At 46.4% G+C, this 21,025-nt stretch overlaps 1 protein-coding gene across 2 annotated transcripts; it reads right to left on the minus strand.

Moving 5' to 3' along the window:
• Window positions 1-210: 210 nt before the first annotated feature.
• Window positions 211-20,712, minus strand: SLC25A18 (solute carrier family 25 member 18). Of its 2 annotated transcripts, XM_030542903.1 has the most exons (10): window positions 20,569-20,712; window positions 17,530-17,649; window positions 15,010-15,132; window positions 11,885-11,940; window positions 9,763-9,853; window positions 8,489-8,607; window positions 7,119-7,311; window positions 4,917-5,071; window positions 3,867-3,942; window positions 211-3,247 (listed from the first exon to the last, which is right to left on the minus strand). In XM_030542903.1, exons 2-10 carry the CDS (start codon window positions 17,550-17,552, stop codon window positions 3,106-3,108), a joined length of 978 nt encoding a protein of 325 aa, XP_030398763.1. In that variant the 5' UTR covers window positions 17,553-17,649; window positions 20,569-20,712; the 3' UTR covers window positions 211-3,105. The 2 variants fall into 2 exon arrangements, with proteins under 2 accessions (XP_030398763.1, XP_030398766.1); XM_030542906.1 differs by lacking the exons at window positions 17,530-17,649; window positions 20,569-20,712 and having other exon boundaries at window positions 14,974-15,095.
• Between the last annotated feature and the right edge of the window lie 313 nt (window positions 20,713-21,025).

Raw genomic sequence — 21,025 nt, forward strand, 5'->3', positions numbered from 1 at the left:
TAACAGGATCTTCTGTCTGTAGGTACTTGCTAACTCTCAATTTAGCACACTTAAGTTGAAGTCTGTGACCTGATTCCTGTGTAGAGAGCTTTATAGGAGAAAGATATTAAAATACTCAAGGGAATTGTGCACCAAAAAATTAAATTCTGCAAAATTTGTCAAAATAACACTATATAATCACACCAGTTTCAATTATTTTGGTAACTTATTTCAAAATACTTGTCAGCAAGTATGTCTATAACAATACAGAGACACACACAAATTCCCCCAGGAGCAGAGTGTTAATACATTCCCTACCTCCCAGAGCTCAGCTGCAGGGCCCCCCCCACCCACTTACCTCCTAGAGGCCAGATGCAGGCCCACCCCTCCAGTCCAGACACACTCAGATACACCCGAGTCCAGCTGCTGCTCCCCCTCCCCTAGGCTAGACACACTCATCCCCTACCTTCCTACAGTCTAGGGATCCAGAAGGAGAAACAGGCTGATGCTGGGCTCGCACAGAGTTTCTTGCATACCACTTCCTTCAGGGCACTGCAACTGCTGGGAACCTATTTGTGAGATGGGCTCTGCTGAGTCCAGTGGCACCTAGTGACAGCCAACATCTCTGCAGCCCATTTCAGGGGCTGGGGAGAGGAGGAGGAAATTCTGCGCACACAACTTTAATTTCTGCAAAATTCTGCACTACATGGTGGTACAGAATTCTCCCAGAAGTAATTAAAAGTACCTTTAAGACAGTGCTCATGTAATCAGTGCACTTAACCAGTAAGCAGCAAATACTTTGTATTGGAGAACCAGCTTTTTGTAGTAGTTTAATAGGTGATAGAAACATTACAATACATATGAACATAGTACTGGATCCATAATACACAATTTAGCGAGTAAGCTAAAATATTGACTCCTAGTCAGAGAGGAGACTGTCCCTAATGCTACTCAATCAGCTGGATTCGCTGGTTTGTGGCGGCCTCCACATTCTATAAATAGAGCTTGGACGGAGTAAACAACTAAGCTTATTAGACTAGAGTGTGTGAACTTTCTTTCCCAGAAGAAGTAGAGAGGTAATGTGCAGAGAATCACTGCTCTGGCCAGGAAGAGCAAGTTGCATAGATATATATATATAACTATCTACTAACATTTGGTTTTGATTGGCTTTTGATCCACTGAAGATAGAGAAAAATCTGAGTCTCAGAGCATTGTCCTGGCTGCAAGTTGAACTGATGGAGAAGTTCTGTCAGTACATTAGCACTATTAACATTTAAGCTAATTTTCTGACTAAGGGAATCTAGGACCAGTCTCCTTCCTTCCCTTCCTAAATGTGAGGCAGTAGCTTCCCTTCTGGCATTGGACGGACAGAATTAGAGTGAGACAGTGTTAAGGGCGGCTTACTAGCTGTAAAAGCATCAGCCTCTTCTGCCAGATGTACTCCTGCCTCCCTCCCCAGTTGGAGTTTAAAAACTTTACTCTTTAAGCAGCTATGCTTCAGCACTTAGGTGGGCTGGTCTCAAATAATGTAGCTAGAAAAGCAGCTGCTACTACCCTCTCTCCTACTAGCATTGTGCAGCTTTGATTTACAGTAATACAGCAATCGTCCCTGCACCATGTACTTGGCAGGGCCTGCTTTATAAAACCCTCACTGTTAATATCCCTGAGATGTTAAGTATTATCCCTAGGGTACAGATTGTGGAGTGAAATATACCAAGGTTACTTGCCCAGTTCCACAATGTAAGTCACTGCGCAGCTATGCTTAGCACACACAGTTCCTGACTCCTAACCCTATGTTTAGTCCTGTAAATGAAACTCAGCCAACCTTCCATATTTTCATGCAGTGGTAATAAGGCTTTCATATTATACCATCATGAATATGCTGCTTAGCAGGCTGCAGGGATACAGCTATAAAATAAAGTGTTATCATTCATATCACAGGCTCAGAGGCAGAACTACAGGTTATTTTCTTGCTTTACAAAGCATGTAAAAAAAGATTTGAGCCTAACTCCTCTACTCAGATTGCAGATCAAACAATGAAAATCCTCCAGTGCTGAATCCTGAAAAATACTTAACCCAGGGTGACAGTGTCTTTTCTTTTTATCTTGCCCTTTACCTCCATTTCCAAAGGAAATGCTCCCATTATAGTACAGTTCCCCCATGCAGGCCCTGCACCAGAACACTAACCTTCAGCAATTTTTGTAAGCGTGCTTATTGCAGTTTTGAGATTTGCAAGAACTAGTCCAGAAGTGGCTTTGACACACCCAGCTGCTGGATGCCTTCAGCTGGCACATAGTGTTTTTGAATCCCTAATGCTTTGCTATAAAATTGACATTTGGTTTGTATTAATCTTTATTTCTGTGTAATTGTAACTGTACAAATAAGCCTTAAGTCTTTCTAGTTTTGCTGCCTTCTCCCCTCGCCTCCACTTCCCCCCACTGCATTCTGACTCTGCATGGAAGGAACAAAACTGTTTCGCACTTACACCTTTGTGTTCTGACTGCTGTGCCTCATCTGTTTACATTCAGACACTGCTGGAACAAGTGAGTTTGAACCCCCTTTGACTATTTGATGGAAGAGCCACTGTGGTCAAGCAAAGCAAACAGTGATGCATTTAAAAACAAAGCGAGATGGATACTGGACAAGAGATTGCAGATCATACATGGCAAACTGGTCATTAGGGAGCTAAGTCCTATCCAGGCCTCTTTGGTTCATACAGGACCCTCTGACCTCAAACAATCCTTGAGATCACCTCTGTAAGAAAACAATGAATCTCTACTTACACACAGCCATTCAAAGGACAAACTTTTGTGTTATACTATCCTGGGAAAAACAAGTAAGGATACATAGATCATTCTTCCCTGTGTTTACATGTGCAGGGGCTAGCTGTAGCATGCAGAACGTCAAGTGGATGTATGAAAGTAACAGGAAATTTAAGCCATAATATAGCTGACAGCCAGTGTTGGCCCCTGCTCATGGGCAGAGAAAGCTGAAGGTGATGGTGCTGTCCATAAGAGAAATGATTACAACATGGTCCTGTCCATTTCTGGCAAATCCAGTTCTGCAACAGTGGGGAGTAAACTTGTGTGTGATCTTCAGCTAGGCCTGATTTAGCCAGAACAAGTTCTAGTGGAAATATCCCAAGATATATTCACCAATGCCAATAAAATAGACACCCTGGGCTATGCCAAAGAGGGGTGCTATAACCAGGGCCCGACAGCCTGCCCCCTTCATGAAGGCAGCAGGGCCCTCATGTGTCCAGATCTTCCTGTATATTGAAAAAAGAAAAAAAAAAAACAATTAGATGGCCAGACAAGCAGCATTTCAGACAGTTGCTACTTACAAACCAAGACTCGCAATCCTCTTAAATTAAAAACCAGATATACTCAAAGTCAGGGTTTTTAATGGATTACCCAACAATCCTTCAGAGGGGAAGCTCCTTGGGCCCACAGGAAATGGTCTAAGCATTTTCCTTGTATATTTCATCTGAACAAGTAATAAACCAGGTGATCGTCTTCCAGATCAGCTGTTTAAAGTACTTGGCTTACACATCTTGGTTTATAGTCCTCCTGCAGGCTGTTTCGGTATGAGGCACTGCCAGGTATGTTGTGTGAACTCACTCTTGTACCAGCCAGTCCCTGTAGGAGCTACTGTAGAGAATAAAGCAGGAGCACTAACTCATGGGAAGCTCTAATCCAATCTAATCCTAGACTCTTCCCACCAGGAGACCCTCTAGGGATTTATGCAGGAGTGTTGGGGGAAGGGGGGGCAGGTGTTCCAGATAATCCACTGTCACAGTAAGGCGGTGCTAAATGGAATGGCAATTGGACAGGGTGACATAGAACAGTAATACACCTGACGTGCAGCGAGGGAATATTCTGGTTTACCTGGCGCAGTCAGTGATTCCATTGTAGGTGTCCTCTCCCAGGCCTTTCTTGAGAGTTTGAATTCGGGTTTTTAAAACTAAATTGCATGGAATGGAAAAGGAACATTTTTAAAGAAGTCCTCTCTAGGCAGCGTTCACAATAAGAATCCTAACAAGTCAGTACAGAACTGGAAAATATCACCACACATCTTGTTAGATCCTGGTTTTTCATGCCGGAGAGATGCCAATGTTAATCACTGAGACACGTGCTACATGAATGATTCCTGGGGGTGCATGTGGGTGTGAATCTGAGAGAACCGCAAGAGGAAACAACCAGGAAGTGATTGAAAGAGGAGAGGCCTCAAAGTGCTCACTGGGTTAGTTTTGTTTGGATATGTAACCTCTTCCAGGGGACTCTCAACTGGCTCTCTTGCACTCAGAAGGTGGATGTTTTTCATCAAGAAAAGGGAAAAGCTGCAGGGTTTGATTCCAGGGTCTTAGCCCTCTGACTGGAGCCAGCCTTGGGGAAAACGCAACCATGTCTACAACAATCAGATGATGTTGACAAGGATGTTTTGTTTAAAGAATAGTGATGCGAACCTCAAGAGCAACAGCTGCCATTCTTGTGAGTGGGGTCCCTAACCTCAGGAAGTTGCCAACATTTGCACACATGGGAAATAGGCCTTCAGGGAGTTCAACAGCAGTTATCTGAAGAGCAGGATCTATATCCTCAGAGTTCACCACCAGCAGTGTTTGTAAGTCATGTGTTGTATGAGTGTCTTCAGCAAAGAGGTGAAGGTTGTAAGAGAGCAGGGGTTTTGGAGCCTGAACCTATTCTCTGTCTTCAGTCAGTTGCTGTAGAAATTTTGGTCTGCCACTAGCACCACCAATTCCTGTGTCACCACCACGAAGACACCACAAGGACTCGCACAAAGGAATGCACCTGAGGACACCAGGGGAGACTGGCCAAATGTGGGGCTGTGGTATGAAAGCGGCTGGACAACCTGAGTTTAAAGAAGTCCATCTCCTCCCTCTCTGGAGGGCTGGCTGTACTGCCCCTCCCGATACTCACCATCCAGTGGGGTCACTGCTACTGCAGCCACGGAACCCGCCACGCAGCCAGACACGAATGAATGGAAGAAGGGTGCCTTCTCCTCAGAGTGCCTCTGTCCCAGTTTGTTGATGTTGGCAAACAGTGGGAAATAGATAATGGAAAAAGGCACATCCCTGTTGGGAAGGGAAAGGGTTAGATAAACACCCAGCATAGACCAATACCACAGACTGCATTGGGAGCCTGGCCTCTGACACAGGCTCGCCCTTATCCTACCCCTGTAGGCTCTTGTACAAAGTGGGTCACATCACTGTCTGCCAGGGAGGAGATGGGGACCAAGCCCTCATCCTCACTGAAATATGGCACTAGTGACTCTGAGATGAGACACAGCTGCAGTTTGTAGGTCAAGAGTCTCATGACTGATGTGAAAATGGATCTGTCCAGGGAATGGAACAGGTGAGTGCAGAGTAGAGTGTACATTCCAGCTGGCACAGAGAGGAGCAGAATTTGGCAAGAAAGCTTCAGCATCTGCTGCCGAGGTAGGGGAAAGGGAAGGTTGGTCTGGAAGGTTATGAAAGAAAAATTATTTGTGTTCCATTAGAACTGAAGTGTTGAAATAAATGGAGATTTCCCCTGAGAAAGGTTCAAACTAAAGGATTTCCCGTCAGTTAAATAAACTACAAGCAATAGCTGCTTTTCATTAATCTGAAATTTGAATGAAATATCGCTCCAGTCATTTCTGATGGCCCAGCCCCCATCCTATCTGGGTGCGCTTTGCGTGGGGGGCTAGATTAGTTCAACTAAAAAAATATTCCACTGGCCCTCATGTCACCTAGGCAGTGGACTAAATACCAAGGGACCGCAATGCCTACAGGCCTGAACAAAAGGGGTGTCTCATATATAAAGTGGGTTGAACGTTTTCCTACAGAACAGGCTTCCCTTAGAAAATGCTGGTTCCAGGGAATCCAAAAGTTCAGTGAAAAGTGTTGATTCTGTCAAACTTTCAATGGAAACCAGCCAGGCAGGATAGACAGCTCCAGTCCACCTGGTTTTCTGTCAGCTACCCTGCGCCACCCTAGTGCACTACCAAAGAGTCAGGGTTCCTAGGGCCTGGCGGGGTGCTGGGGCTCTCCAGCTCTTGGGCTGCCTGCCTGCTTTCCTCCCAGAGATCTGTGGTTCATTCAGCTGGTAGCCCACCTAGTGCGTATGTGGGCTGCCCGGCTCGCAAGTCCTGCAAGCAGCTGACTCCCTAGGCTTCCCTCCTGGTGGCTGTCTCCCTGGACTGCCCCCAGCTGGCAGGCTGCCCAGCTCGCTGGGGAGCCAGGCAGGCACCCAGAGGAGCTGGGGATTCCAGGAAGCATATTTTGTTTTGGGAACACAAATGTTCTCGCTGCAGGAATGTTTTGATGCTTCCGAAATTAAATATTTTGTAATTTTCTTCCCACAAGAAATTTCAAAGTTTTGACTTTTTGTCTCGATTCAGGATGAAAAATGTTTGACAACTTGCAATTTTTTGCAGGCAGGAAGTTCCATTTTCCAGCCAGCTCTGGTCTTACACTGTGACTCTCTGAGGTGCTACTGAAGCCAGTGGGAGTTGCATGAACTGCCTCTAGAGCTGCATGTGGCCCCATCATCCCAGTTCTGGTTAGCACTTCTTGGGTCACTGCTTTAATGGCAGCTAGAAGGGTAAAATGGACTTGTGTGGAGACTGTCAACCCGTAATTTGCAGTAATAGAAGGGGGAAAGGAAAAAGACAACTACATACAGTGATTGATTTGACAGAGAAGAATTTCCTTAATACAGATATAATAATTAATACCACCCAGCTTGTATGTTGCACTTTTCATCAGTAAATCTCAAAGCATTTTACAAATGAGATCAGTGTCATTATCCTCCTTTTACAGACCGGAAAAGTGTGTTGATGTGACTTGCCCAAGATCACCCAACCGGCCAGTGGCAGAGTCAGGAATAGAAACAGGTCTTCTGAGTCTCCATTCAATGCCTTATCCACTAGACCACACTGCTGATACAGCTTTCCCCTCCTGTTTGCCAGGTGGCTGGGGCAAGTCCTTCAGGAACACAAGGTAAAACCATGCAGTAAGGAGGGAGGGACTGATTACAAGCCCCTGGTTTGCAGAAGGTTCCCCACCCTTCCTCCTTGGAATAGGGTGGGACTGGTTTCCCATACTGATTCATCACTCTCTGTGTCTCCCCGCCTCTCACCTGAGCAGGGTGACTCCCAGGCCCTTGTACAGTCCCACTAGCCCTTGGGTTTTCAGAAGATCTCTGGCGATCACAGTGGCCGAGGGGCGCTTGAATGCTGAGGCTGTGCCAGTGGTGTAAGGCCTGTCCTGCGGGGGCTGGGAGAAGGGAGCCGGTGGGCCATCTGTTCCCAAAACCTTTTGCTGATGAATAGCTGAAAACAAACAAGAAAGAGGAATTGGGTATTTGGAGGGAGAGAGGATCTCTCATTCTTTGCTAAGCAACCGCCCCTGCCCCCTAGTCACTACCTGGCTTCCCGGTGACCTGCCCCTAGATCCTTTCCCCAACAAAAGATCACTCCTGCCCAGAAGGTGAGAACAGCTAGTGCTGAGAGAATAGTTGATTTTGTAGGTTAATGGCTGAACTGAAAAAATCCCAAACAATTTGGTTAGTTTAAAACAGAGAAGTAATTGTTCTCGGGGTTTTTTGTCAACATGAAAAAGAAAAAAAAATTAATTCGGCTCGATTCAAAACAACATTTTGTTTCAAAAATACCATTTTGCAATGAAATGTGGAAACTATTTCAAAAATGTCAAAACAAAACATTTCTACAAAAATAAATGTTTTTTTCCCAGCCAAAACTATTTGCCAAATTCAACCTGAATTCACAAATAGTTTTAATATCCTGAAAGCTGAAAAAATGTCACCCAGCTCTAACCACCATCCCATCACTCTCTGTGTCACCAACTAGGGCTTCCCAGTCCAAATCACTCTAGCAGTCCTGAGAGCATCAGAACCAAATCATTCTTCCCCACCGCCCCCAACCCACCCCAAGGAATGAAGAGTATAACTTCTCTATGTAATCATCAACAACCAGCCTGACAGTAAAACACTGAAGGTGGAGTTTGAACTCCAGTCCCAATATGGGATCATGAGGCAATTACTGGTCTATTGTACCAGTCCAGAAATTAGATCCTGAACATTCACACAGACAGCTGAACAGGTAAAAGTGTCTTGCATTTCTACCTTTCTCCTCAGGGATTTTTTTTGTTTTTAAATCCAAATTATGCTTTACACTTAAATTATAATCACTGCTGGCTGAGGACTGGGATTGCAGGAACCGTGATCTCTTCTCACAGCCAGTGTTCCCATGTCATTCCCTGTGGTACTGCTTACTGGGAGAGGCTGGACTCCCCTTCAGCAAATATCGAGCTGGTGGAGACTGCACAAGCCTGTTCTCGAGCATCAAGGGCTCAGTCCCTTTAGAATGCAAATCTCACTATGATATCTGCAGGATCTCAAGAAGTTTGTGATAAAGGGATTTACTGCAGAACCTGAAGCAATAATCTGGATGTCCACTCCCACCCCTGCCATGCAAAAGAGGGCCTAACCCAGTCGTCCAGCATCTTGAAGCTGAATTTTCAGCATCTCCATGGGGGAGGTGACCACCACTTGGCAGGCCCCAGCTCCACAGCCAGCTAGCATCTCCCTCACCAGCGTCAACTCCTTCCTGCCGGGAACAACACAAATGTAAAGGGAATGCACAGCAGAGAGACAGACAGGCAGACACACAGATTTACACAGCTATCTGGGGGGGTGGGGGTACACAGCCCTCTCATGCTGCATCTTGATGCTGCCAGGCCACCCCAGCATGACAGCTCTGCATTGAATCCTGAGACTTGTATCCTGAGCTATAAGGAAACAGACTAGACATGCTGTGCCACATATCCGCATGGAAACAGGCACACAAGGGCACACACCTCCTTGATTATCCACATGCTGCCCACACAGTATGCAGGTACAGACACTGCATACGCACTCATTCATAAATGCTGTCTTTATTCCAACAGCCTGCCTACAATAGTGACCTTTGCTGTACGAAGACACAAAACCTCTAAAAAACCCCTGATTTTGCACTGGTGTGCCAAGGGAGGAAATTCTCTCCTGACCCCAGCTGATGACTGGCTCAATGTCTTAAAGAATATAATTGTATAATTTTTCATCCCAGCTAATGTACTCTTAGACACTATAGATCTATTTCTTATTGATATACGTCTTATCCTTTAAAAAAATTACTAATATAGTTGTCTCAATAACATCCTGCAGCAGTGAGTTCCACAAGTTAATTTTAATATTAAAAAAAAAAAATCAGCTGTTTGCCTTTATCCCTTATGAATGCAGGTATTATATCCTTCCTTGACAAGAGTCTGGACTTTTATCATTTAACATTTTTTTCCATCTCTAATTTCTATTATCCTCTCTACTGTAAAGACATACGAAGACCCACTCTCACATGCTTGATATATACTCCCACACACATCCATAGGAACTGATCAATGGTCCACCTAGTCTCTGATAATGCTGTGCATCAGACACTTCAGAGGATGAAAAAAATACCTATAACGATCCTGGACACGCACACATATTAGTCATCCACATACTGTACACACAGAACCATAGATATTCAGCTGCACACCAATCTATGCACTTGCATAACTATGCAGGCCCCCATAGAAACACACCCACAAATACACAAATACACATATGCACACTCAAAACTAAATGTCTGTCTATAGTTTCATACAAATACTGCCCCCACCCCCCCCAAACATACACATAGAAATTTCTGCAAGGCCCAAACTAGACAGTGACATTTCCTCCGTACCTGTCCTGTGACAGCAGCTGTCGAAAAAAGTCATTGGCTGCCAGCTTGATTGCTTTCTCTGGCGTGACCAGTGTCAGGTTCACCGCAGCCCCTGGTCAAGGACAGAAGGGGCGATAAAGGGTTAATTCAGTCACATTCTGTGATGTACTAAAAATCCCTCCCACGTTGATTACCCAAAGAAAGAATGGAGGAGAGAGACATCTCGTGTGCAAATGATTCCATGCAGCCAGTGTCTGAGGTCTCAGCTGGTCACAATTTCCAAGGGCAGGGGAAGAGGGGCCTTTCAAAGAGACAAAGATGGAGGCAGAACCAGGAAATGGGGCAGGATAGCCCAGGGGCGGAGGGATTGTGAATGGTATATGAGAGCCAGTGCTTTGATGAACAGCAGTGTACTCAAACTGCGACCTATGGAGCAGCAGTAGCTCCACTCAGCCCTACTTGGTAGTCCTCAGAATTAAATGTTTAGCATTGGGAGGGGACTCCTGGGACAAGTGTGCAGAGCCCTTGGTGACTCCCACTACAAGTGCACAGGGACCTTGGGGCCTGCTGGAACAGGAGAGAATCTCTATTTTACATATTTGATTATATTAGGACGGAGGAATGCTAACAGAGTGATAAGGTTTCCCATTGCCCTTGTTTTCACTGGAGTTTAGGAACAGGCACATCCTAACAGGTCAATGCACCGTTCACTCCAACATTCTGCTGACAGCAGTAGGCAGTATGTCACAGGAAAATGCCAACCCTCTAAATTGCCTGATTCTGAAGTACTTCACCAACAGAAGAAATTCCTTTCTGACCCTCCTTGACGATCACTTTATGCTCTGAAGCATGAGGTCTTACACCAGGGGCTGGCAACCTTTCAGAAATGGTGTGCCGAGTCTTCATTTATTCACTCTAATTTAAGGTTTTGCGTGTCAGTAATACATTTTAAGGTTTTTAGAAGGTCTCTTTCTATAAGTCTATAATATATAACTAAACTATTATTGTATGTAAAGTAAATAAAGTTTTAAAAATGTATAAGAAGCTTCATTTAAAATTAAAATTAAAATGCAGAGCCCCCCAGAGCGGTGGCCAGGACCCAGGCAGTGAGAGTGCCACTGAAAATCAGCTTGCATGCCGCCTTTGGCACACATGCCATAGGTTGCCTACCCGTGTTTTACACCTTTGTAACTTTTTAATCTAACTAGTGTAACTGTAGATGCTGTTCTTATTCATATAAATATATCTTCTTTTTAAATAAATTTGCTGAGATAGTGGTCTCAATAATATCCTGCAGCAGGAAGTTCCACAGGCTAATTACATATCAGGTAGAAGAGTGTCAGGTATTTGCTTTCATCCATTTTAAATGGTTTGTCTTTCACTTCCAGAAAGCACCCTCTTGTTTCTACTAAGTAGGCTTGAAAGGATTAGATTGTTATTGGTAAATGTCAGTAAACTTCAATTTCACTGTACACACAAACAGACAACAAATATTTCCATCGATAATCATTGAAATGTACAGCTAGGCAAAGAAAGAAAAATGCTGCTTGAGAACTTAAGAGTTTGATTTAAGGATATTCACTTATATATTTTGACATGCGATGATTACAATTTGTGTTGTAATGATTATAAAACTAACTGCTTGAATCTCAACAGCTACTGTTATTAAATAATTATTGTATGACCTTCCCCCTAATGTTTCACAATTTAAATAAAAATAAATACAATGAATAAAAGTCTAAAAATGCTTACAACTGAACATCAATATTACCTGTCAAAATGGTAATAAATAAAAATCAAATTCTGTCAAGCCTACTAATAAGGTAAATTAGAGCATCCAACTGGTCTTTTCTGGTCATCATTTAATTTCTCTCTCTCACATCGCCCTGCCTCTGATCATTTCCACTGCTCTTCTCTGAAAGATTCCTTTTTTTGAGCCAGTATTTCTCTCGTCAGTAATCATCAGCTGTGCTCAGTGAGAGCAATGACTGTGTGCCTCAGGGACAGCTGGGTCCTGAAATAACGCCTCTATTCCAGAGAAGAGGCGAATAGGTAGCAGTATGCGCTACTGCTGAGAGGCTGTAACTGACACAATGGAGCCAATCCACTGCAAAGGGGCCCCCGACATTCCCCCAGAGACTACCTCGGTACATGCCGAAGAATCCCTCTGAACGCAGAGTCTTCACCAAGCAATCCCGCCTGGAACCAGAGAACGAGAAATGGGGTAAGTTGCTGCTGCCCCAGGATTGTGCCATTAGTTTGCTATTAACAACACTTTTAGCTGCACTAGAGCTAGAGTTCACAGCTTCTGTAGGCAGAGGCCATTAGGGGGCAACATGATCACACGCTTGGAGCACGTTAGAGAGTCGCCCATGCAGGGCAGTAGCACGTGCATGCAAACACACGTGCCCACCACCCTTTGGCAGCTCCTTCTGTAGAGGGAATAGACAGAAACGAGACAGAAGTCCCATTCTGGGAAAAGAAATATCCTAGCTACTACCATATTTAACACTGAAATGGCTAGCATGGCTCCGACAGGACAGGGATACTTTGACCAATAGTAAAATGTTATAATAAAATCATGCTATAGAGACTGCATGCGGGAGGATACTCTAGAAATACTCCATGTTTCTCAACCTTTTCATGTTGGAGAGCACTTACTTAAGTCAAAACTTTCCATAGCCCCTCTTACATTGACTGTAAAAGAGTAAAAAGTACTAATAAGCTAGGATAATTCATGTGTATGTGTGTTTCGGGGGACTGACCGAGACTATCTGACCTTGAAGTGCAAGAGTGTGCAGAGAGTGGGGGAACAAGATCTTTTCTTTAGTGTAATAAAATTTTCAATGCCTTGTGACCCCTTATTTGCCTTTTGTGACCCCTTCCCCCCCATCCTACCCCCCACCCCGCAGGGGCCGTGACACTGCTCTATAGCACAGTTTGGTTAGCATTGTTCTCAAGGACAAAAAACCTTCTTCTCCCCATTGGTCAGAGAAATTGTGCTAGAACCTCTATTAGCAACAACTGTATTTAAACACAGTTGTAGCTACAGTTTTGACCCTTTAGAACTTCTCTTGCCTGTCAGGAAAAGGGGTTTTTGCTTTTGGGGATGGGTTTAAGTAGGGAAGCAATGTTATTTAATGGAATTCACCCTGATCTGCAGAGTGGACAGGGCCTTAAAATCTCCAGGGGAGAGTGGTAATGAAGTTGGATAGCCCTTCACATCTTCATAGTGCATTACAAGCATTCACTAACTAATCAGTTCTGTTGCCCTTCAACACCCTCTAGCGTCCAGAGCCTGTAGGGCCTCCTTCTTTTCCTTTGTTTGTAGTCCCAGAAGCACTGGTAGCTTAAGACAGTCCTGGGTGACAGAATGGAAGGCACTGGGTTGCGGCGGCTCTGGTCAGCACCACCGACTGGGCTGTTAAAAGTCCCGTCGGCAGTGCTACCCAGCTAAGGCAGGCTAGTCCCTACCTATTCTGACACCGCGCTGTGCCATGGAAGCAGACAGCAGCAGGTCTGGCTCCTAGGCAGGGGAGGCCACAGGGCTCCGCGTGCTGCCCCTGCCCATAGCATCGGCTCCGCATTCAGAGCTGGGGGCAGGGTGGTGCCTGCAGGCGAGAGATGCGCAGAGCCACTTGCGCGCCTCTGCCTAGGAGGCGCACCTGCTGCTGGCTGCTTCCAGGGAGAATCGTGGTCCGCAGTGCCAGGACAGACAGGAAGCCTGCCTTAGCACCCCCGCTGTGCTGCTGACCGGGAGTCACCAGAAGTAAGCCCGTGCCCCCTGCCCCAGCCCTGAGCCCCCCCAAACCTGGAGCCTCTTCCTGCACCACAAATCCCTCATCCCCAGTCCCACCCCAGAGCCTGCACCCCCAGCCCAGAGCCCTGACCACCTCCTGCATCCCAACCCCCTGCCCCAGTCCTGAGCTCCCCCCAAACTCAGAGCCCCCTCCCTGCACCCCAAACCCCTCATCCCTGGCCCCACCCCGGAGCCCTGACCTCCTCCCGCACTCCAACCCCTGCCCCAGCCCAGAGCCCCCTCCCACTCCCTGAACCCCTCATTCCCATCCCCCCAACACACCCCTCATCTCTGCCCCAGACCTGAGCCCCTCTCACACCCCAAACCTCTCATCCCCAGCTCCATTGGGTTGCAGGCATCAACAATTTGGGTTTGGCTACACTTGCAGCCATCCAGCGCTGCCGCGGGGGCACTCCCGCAGCAGCACTTTGAAGTGCGAGTGTGGTCACAGCGCCAGCGCTGGGAGAGAGCTCTCCCAGCGCTGCAGGTACTCCACCTCCCCGTGGGGATTAGCTTGCAGTGCTGGGAGCCGCGATCCTAGCGCTGGGGCACTGTTTACACTGGCGCGTTACAGCACTGTAACTTGCTGTGCTCAGGGGGTGTTTTTTCACACCCCTGAGCAAGAAAGTTGCAGCGCTGTAAAGTGCCAGTGTAGCCAAGGCCTTTGAAAAAAAGTTTGAAAACCACTGGCTTAGGACATCTCAGCTCTGCCCTTATCAACAGGAGAAGGAAAGCAACATTTCCCAGGGAAGGGCAGCAGGGCCCTGAGGGCTGCTGGAGACTGAGAGCTGGCAGTTTGTACAGAGCAGTGCAGACTTGCCCAGCCCATTTCATTAGGATGAGGCTCTTGGAACATGAGTGAACAAACTCAAGAGAAATACTTCCCAGCATGCATCGTGTCTGAGAGAGGAGGGGATGGGGAGAGGCAAACATTCCCAGCATACGGACACCCACAGGACAGCCACGTATGCTCAGTCATACATGCACAAGTCTATTCTGCAAGTCCCCCACCAAGTTCCTCTCTGTCCTTTGTCTATTAATAAGGAATTTTTATATATTTTATTTTATTTTGTGGGGGGATTTGGGTTACATGATTTTCTTATCTCACCATCCCAGATCCTAGAAATACCTCATTCCTCTCCTGCCCCTCCCTGGGCCTCCAGCCAAATGCAGAGCAGAATCCACTTTGGGGCCCAGCAGGAACTCTTATCAAAGACGTATTGTTGTCAGTGGTAATGCCCTAAGACTGAGCTAACTGGTGGCTTCCCTCACACAAGAAAACTCGTGGAGTCAGCTGGGAGCAGAAGCATCTTGTGCCTTAGAGGAGGAGAAATGAATGACAGGGACAGTTGAGGAAGAGGTCTTCAGCTCCAACCACCCCCACCATTGTTGGAGGGGCAGGGAGGATTAGGGATAGTTTTATGTTCACTTACTAGTGCCCCCACCTGGGGGGTTCTAAGAACACATACATTCCAGTATAGACTCCTTGTCCCTGCTGGTTTTGAAGACGTGTTTTCGCCAAATCAATTGGGAAGACGCAGCTCACTCCCACTAGCCCGGCCACACCTCCATTGATTAACTTTGCTGGAACACTGAAATGAGAAGGGAGAGGTCAACACCGCACTCTCAACAATAGAATGACAGCTGCTTGCCCTGCCCCCAATCCCTCCTGGATCCCCTCCTAAGGGCCTAAATTCCTTTTGAAAAGGAGATTTAGGGTCCTAAATCAGATAGGTGCTGCGATGCTGAGCACAGCAACACCTAAATACCTTCAAAAACCTGGGCCTTTGTCTCTTCATGCCTCATTCCCCATCTGTAAAATGGGGCTAATAGCATTTCCCTATCTTACTGGGGTGTGGGGAGGACAAACGCATTAAAGATTGTGTTGTGAGGTGGTAACAGGCCCATGTAAGTACCTTAGACAGACACAGTGGAGAATAAAGAGTGCAGACTAACAGCTGCCCAAGGGATTTCTTCAGGTACTTTCAATGGGAGTTGTGTGGAAAAACCTCCTTGGCAGCTTTGAAAATCTCAACCACAAACAGAAAGAATGAATGATACTTGAAGTCAGCCCTGCGCAACTACCAACAGGGACACTGCACGAGGCCGGGCCCCTTTTAAGGACTGCTGCTCTTCTTGACCCCATCCCCAGAGCATGTGAACAAGAGTGTGGGGACAGCTGCTTCCTGATTTCCCATGTAGTTACGGGTTAGGCCCTGCAGCTGTAACCCCACCCTCTTGTGCCAAGCCCTCCTCCACCCAAATCAGCTACCAAACTCTTTGAATGTGCACAGCCCAGGCAGTAGGAGCCAACCTGAGCCCCTATTCAAGTGATTTCACACAGGGATCCACCAAACCTTGGGTCAGGCTCTTCCTCAGTCTAATGAGGAGCTCACTGGATGGGCTAGGAAAGATTGCTAGTGAGTGGACTGATTCTGCAGTTTGATTGGCTAACATCTCCTTCCCAGGAAGAAAGGGGAAGGTGGTCAGCCAACCACCTCAGCACAGACTGCAGAGCTCAATGAGCACCAAGATGCCTTGGATTTATCAGGGTTTTACGGTCCCACCTCCTTGCAACATACTCACTGAAGTAACATGGCCCGGCAACCTCACACAACTAGCCCAAGCAAAGCTGCGAAAGAGAACTGGGCTGCTTATGAAGTCCCAGAGGTGGTGGACATGCTGGGACAATAGCCTATAGAGCTAGCCTGCTTGGGTGCATATATATCGTTTCTTATGAGTTTGACCATGTTACATTATAGGTTTGTTGTTTGTTGTTATAATACATTTATCAATTTGTATTAGAGTATTTTAGCTGTAACATAAGGTACCTACAATGGCTGCAAGCTCTGTAGGTTAACCTAAGACAAGTTAGTATATAAGTTTGTGATCTTTCGCATAGATATGTGGGCAAATTAAAGCAAGTTGGTAGGTAAGGCCACCTAAGTTCATGGCCTTTGTCAGACTTAACAGATATACCACAAAGAACATGGAAATAACCGGTTAGGACAGAAACAACGGAGGTGAGGATGAGCTAATGGTCTCTAATGGTAACGAATATGTCATTAATACAGATGAACATGCCAGCCTATAGGACAAGTGTGGATCCTAACATTTTTGTGGGTGAGGAATTTAAGATTGGACATGGAAGGAGGGCACATAGGAATCAGGTCCTACAACAGGAGCAACCCACCATGTTGGGAAGGTTCAGCTGGTTTTGTTAGTTCGTCATTGTTAGTTCTTACTTGTTTTAAGTAAACTCTACATTAGCGTCTATGGCCTTTCTATAGCATTTAGTTCTAGCTTCTTCTAAGTTCTCCATCTCTCCCTCAAGACTTGAGGAACCTGGACCAACGAACTCTCTTGGCATGGCAGAGGCAAGGCTAATCCTTTGTCTCTTTATCACCAGGTTACCAAGGAAGGATGTCAACAGATTAACTGAGAAACGTTTATAGTATATAGAATACCACACAATCTGTTAGAACATTATTGCTTTTGTAATCAGTTGATTATTTCTTATTTGATTACTATTCCATTACTGTTCCAGTTATCTCAATAAGAGGCTTTAAGGCTGCATTTTGTTCTCAGTGAGAGTTTCTTTGTCATACATCCCAAAGGCCCCTGCAAATTCTACGTAGCCTGATTCTGGGACAAGAACCATATCATCTTCCGATCAGATTAATTGGCGATCCTATAACTGATATTATCTAACAATATTATTAACCTCCCATAAAATCAGGCAACAAGCAGGTGGATTAGCATGTCTACTGATAATGCTCTTAGGTCCTTACAGGTGAATTAAAACCAAGCTCTGTGTAAATGCAAAGAAATCAGGACCTGGGAAATCTCATACTTCATATACCAATTGACTGGGAAGACCAGACCAGACCCACAGGGCTCCCAACTGCTGCAACTGACAACCAGTAGCAGTTTAGACACAGGCCAGAATTATGCCCTGAAGGGAAAGAAACTGTGGGAACGGCACTGACCTGATCTTTTTCTTGCTCCCCATAGTTCCTTGAAGACCTTCTCCCTTGACTGCTGCAGACACAAGGGGATTCTTTCACCACAGAGACACTCTTCCCTTTGAAAGAGGTTGCCTTGTTCAGCTGGGGGACAGAACATCAGATCTTACAGCACCAATTGCCATGTGCTTTAATATCTGCAGGCATATTACACACTTGTCTCTGGTATTTACCACATGTGATCTAATACAAGCCCATGCATACATCAGTGGGTTCACAATTTATCACGCACCATACAATTGCCTCACCTGCACTCTACCCATTAACCCACCTCCCGTTAGAGTGAGACTGAGATCCTGAAAGTGATTTAGGCACCTAGCACTCATTGATTTAAATGGGATTTAGGTGTCTGAATCCCTTTGAGGATGTCGGCCTATGCCTAACATCCCAAGGTGCTGGGCAGCTTCAAACAGCCACTATTTTTTTTTCTAAATCAAGTCACCACAAAAACGTTCCCCTCTTTTCTCCAGTTGTGGAAATCCCTACCCTGCCCTCCTGCCCAAATTACACCCGCCCTAGTCCCTGGATAGGTGAGATTGAGTTCTGCACCTGAGACACATTTAAGGTCTAATCTCATGCTGAGTGCCAAGGGGCTGAAGAGTCACGTACAACCCCAAGACGGACAAGCCATACAGAACAGCTAGCCCTATTATTCCAGTTGCTCTGACAGCTCTCTGTGGGGCCTGAGAGCATCTCTAGTTGCCAGGATAGCTCGCTGTAGCTCTTTAAGCTGGTCTTATCCTAGCAACAGGATTGTTGAGGAACCACTGAACAGATGGTACACAAGCTCCCCTGTCGTAGGCCTTCTGTCTCTTGTAAGAAGCAAGGAGCAAAAGAATCCCTGAGGTACAAAGTCACGTCTGAAAGACTATGAGGTGCCCCCCCTCCGTCCCCTCCCCGAGCCACAGCCGGCTCCAAGATTCACAGCAAAGGATGTCTCCTCCTGGGACTAGCGTGGCTGTGTCTGCAGAGTGCTATGGAAGAAACAAGGGGGTGGAAGGCAGACAAAGGCAGCAGCAGCAGCCTGGAATTGTGAGTGGGGTTGGAAGAGGAGATGAAGTGAGCAAAGCCTTTGCTCTCTGTAGCGTGATCTCTAGGGACATCAACACCTGGCCATTCTCTGAATATCTGCCCTCAGAGCACAAGGTGCCAGGGGCCAGCGGGAAGGCCCAGACATGTGAGCGGGTGGAGAAGGTGGCTTGAATCTGGGGCTGAGATCATGGCCATTTCCAGTTGTTTGCGTGCACGCGCTCTCTTTCAAGAAGTATAGGCAGTTTTCGTGCTTGTCATGAAAAAATAGCAGTAACTGGATTCAAGCAGAGGGCATGCAGGCCCTTCTCCAGCTTCCTCCTTCCTCCAAACTCCCCTGTGCACCTCAGCCCTGCCCTGCAGCACCCCCTGCTGGGCCAGTCCCAGCCTCCTCCTGTCCCAGCTCTGTCAAAGCATGGGACTCCTGACCTGGGATCCCAGCTGGTTTGTGAGGGAGGCAGGAACTGAAACAAGTGCTGTTCTAAATGCAGATCTCTTGTGTAGAAGCTTTATTCTGATCAATGCTAAAGCAGCACTGCATGGCTCCAGGGGGAGCAGACACCAATCACTGCCAGCTAGAGAGTGGGTCAACATGGTGCTGGGATTTCCAGGGGTGGGGTGAGGTTGGGGGGAATACAAGAGAGAGGACTGGAAAGGGAGGATCCTTTGGAAAGTGGGCCCTGCCACTGAATGGGGCCCTGAATTAGCAGGGAATAGGTGAATATCAGGCAATGTGGCACAAAGCTGATTGCTGCCAACACAGGGCCCAGGGAGAAGATGCACTCTAGGTCCAATACTTCCCCTACCGCCCCGCTTCCCCTGGTCACATTATGCAATGACCTGAAGGAAGAGGGGGGGTGCAGGGGCAGGACAGTGCCAGGGAGCTGTGACTCACTGGAATGGCATGACACACACAAACACTGTGTGTTGACTGGGTGGGGACAAAGTCTGATGTTCTGGCAGCGAGGGAGTTCAAATGTCAATGGATCTGGAGCGTGGGCACGGAGCAGAAGAATCTCCTAACAGAAAGCTAGAGCCTGCGGCCATTGTACATTCTTCTCTGGTCGCAAAGCAGGTAGGATGATGCTGTAGGTGACGAGATGTCAAGACTGGCATTTGCCAACCCCCAAGGGTTCAAAATAAAATAATAAATAATAATAATAATCAAGATTTGCTTAAAAATAATGAGATTTAAAAAAAAAAGTTTGAGGTTTTTTTAATTGCCTTTTGGTGGCAGATTGTCTTGTGTTTCAAGCTCTTCTTCACAGCCACGAGGGCTAGACACTTACTTGATTTTTAAAATGAAAGCTGACAGATTGTCAGGCAATACCCTGACTCCAACAGCCAGGACACGAGGAAACAAAAAACAAAAATCACAAGACGCATGATAAAAAATAGTTAGCGTGGCAACACTGCAGTCTAGTTCATACTCCTCTAACTCCCATTGTCACCCTCCTCCCCAAGGGGAAACAGGCCATGCTGTGAGACACACATTGGTAGGTTATTTTCTAGACTGCACCCTGATCTGTTTGGGGCAGCTGATTCTGGCAGGGACCAAAAAAACCCACAGCAGTACAAAGTAGGATGTGCTAGCCTCCTGCGAAGCAATCTACTCTCCATATATTACTAAAGAAATCAGAGACAGGCCTGAATCAACATCTCTGAACTCTGGGGAAGTTCCGATCCAGGTCTGAACTTTGCAGCTTGGACCCACATCTAAGAGAAACCCAACTTCCAGATTCCAGCACCATCAATCATTTCTGAAGCTCTAGAAATCCAAGTGGCACCAGGAGTTTAAGGAGACCCAAGGCCGGGTTAGAACTGCACAAAGTACCATTCACACTAGCCCTCTTGATACCCTCAGGCTGTGACTTACCCAGAAAACATGTATTTATGAGCAATTTGTGTGAATGTGTTGGGCTGATGCATAGATGGAACTGCTATAGGGTCAGAAGAGAAAGAGGTGAAACTTACCTCTATTTCTGACCCATCAGTTTTCTCCCTTCTCCTTGTCCTTGCTCCTCTTCCAAATCTAAATATCTGACTCACAGCTGGATTCCACTAGCAAGCAAATCCCATTCCTGGCTTAAGGGACAGTTCACAAATTCCCATTGTTTTTAAGCAGTATCAAAATGCCTTTTCTGTTTGGTTAGCTTTTCCTCCCTTAGCCTGAGAAAGAAGTCACTCCTGGTCCCTTCCAGCCACAGCTTTCCCTCTGGGTGGGGACAGATAGGGGAGGAGGGGCACATCTCACACAAAAATGCCTGTTAGGTTTTTAACCTAAAGTTAAAACAGGTTTTTAGACTAACAAAGGCTGGATTTCCTCCCACTTTGCTGAGCCCCGCCCTCCTGCCCCACGACTGGCAGGCTATAATCATTCAGTTAACAGAACCATAGACCTGCTAGACCAGTCAGTCCCTATCCCTGCTCG

The sequence above is a fragment of the Gopherus evgoodei genome, chromosome 1, assembly GCF_007399415.2.
Source record: "Gopherus evgoodei ecotype Sinaloan lineage chromosome 1, rGopEvg1_v1.p, whole genome shotgun sequence".
In the NCBI taxonomy this organism is placed as follows: Eukaryota; Metazoa; Chordata; order Testudines; family Testudinidae; genus Gopherus; species Gopherus evgoodei.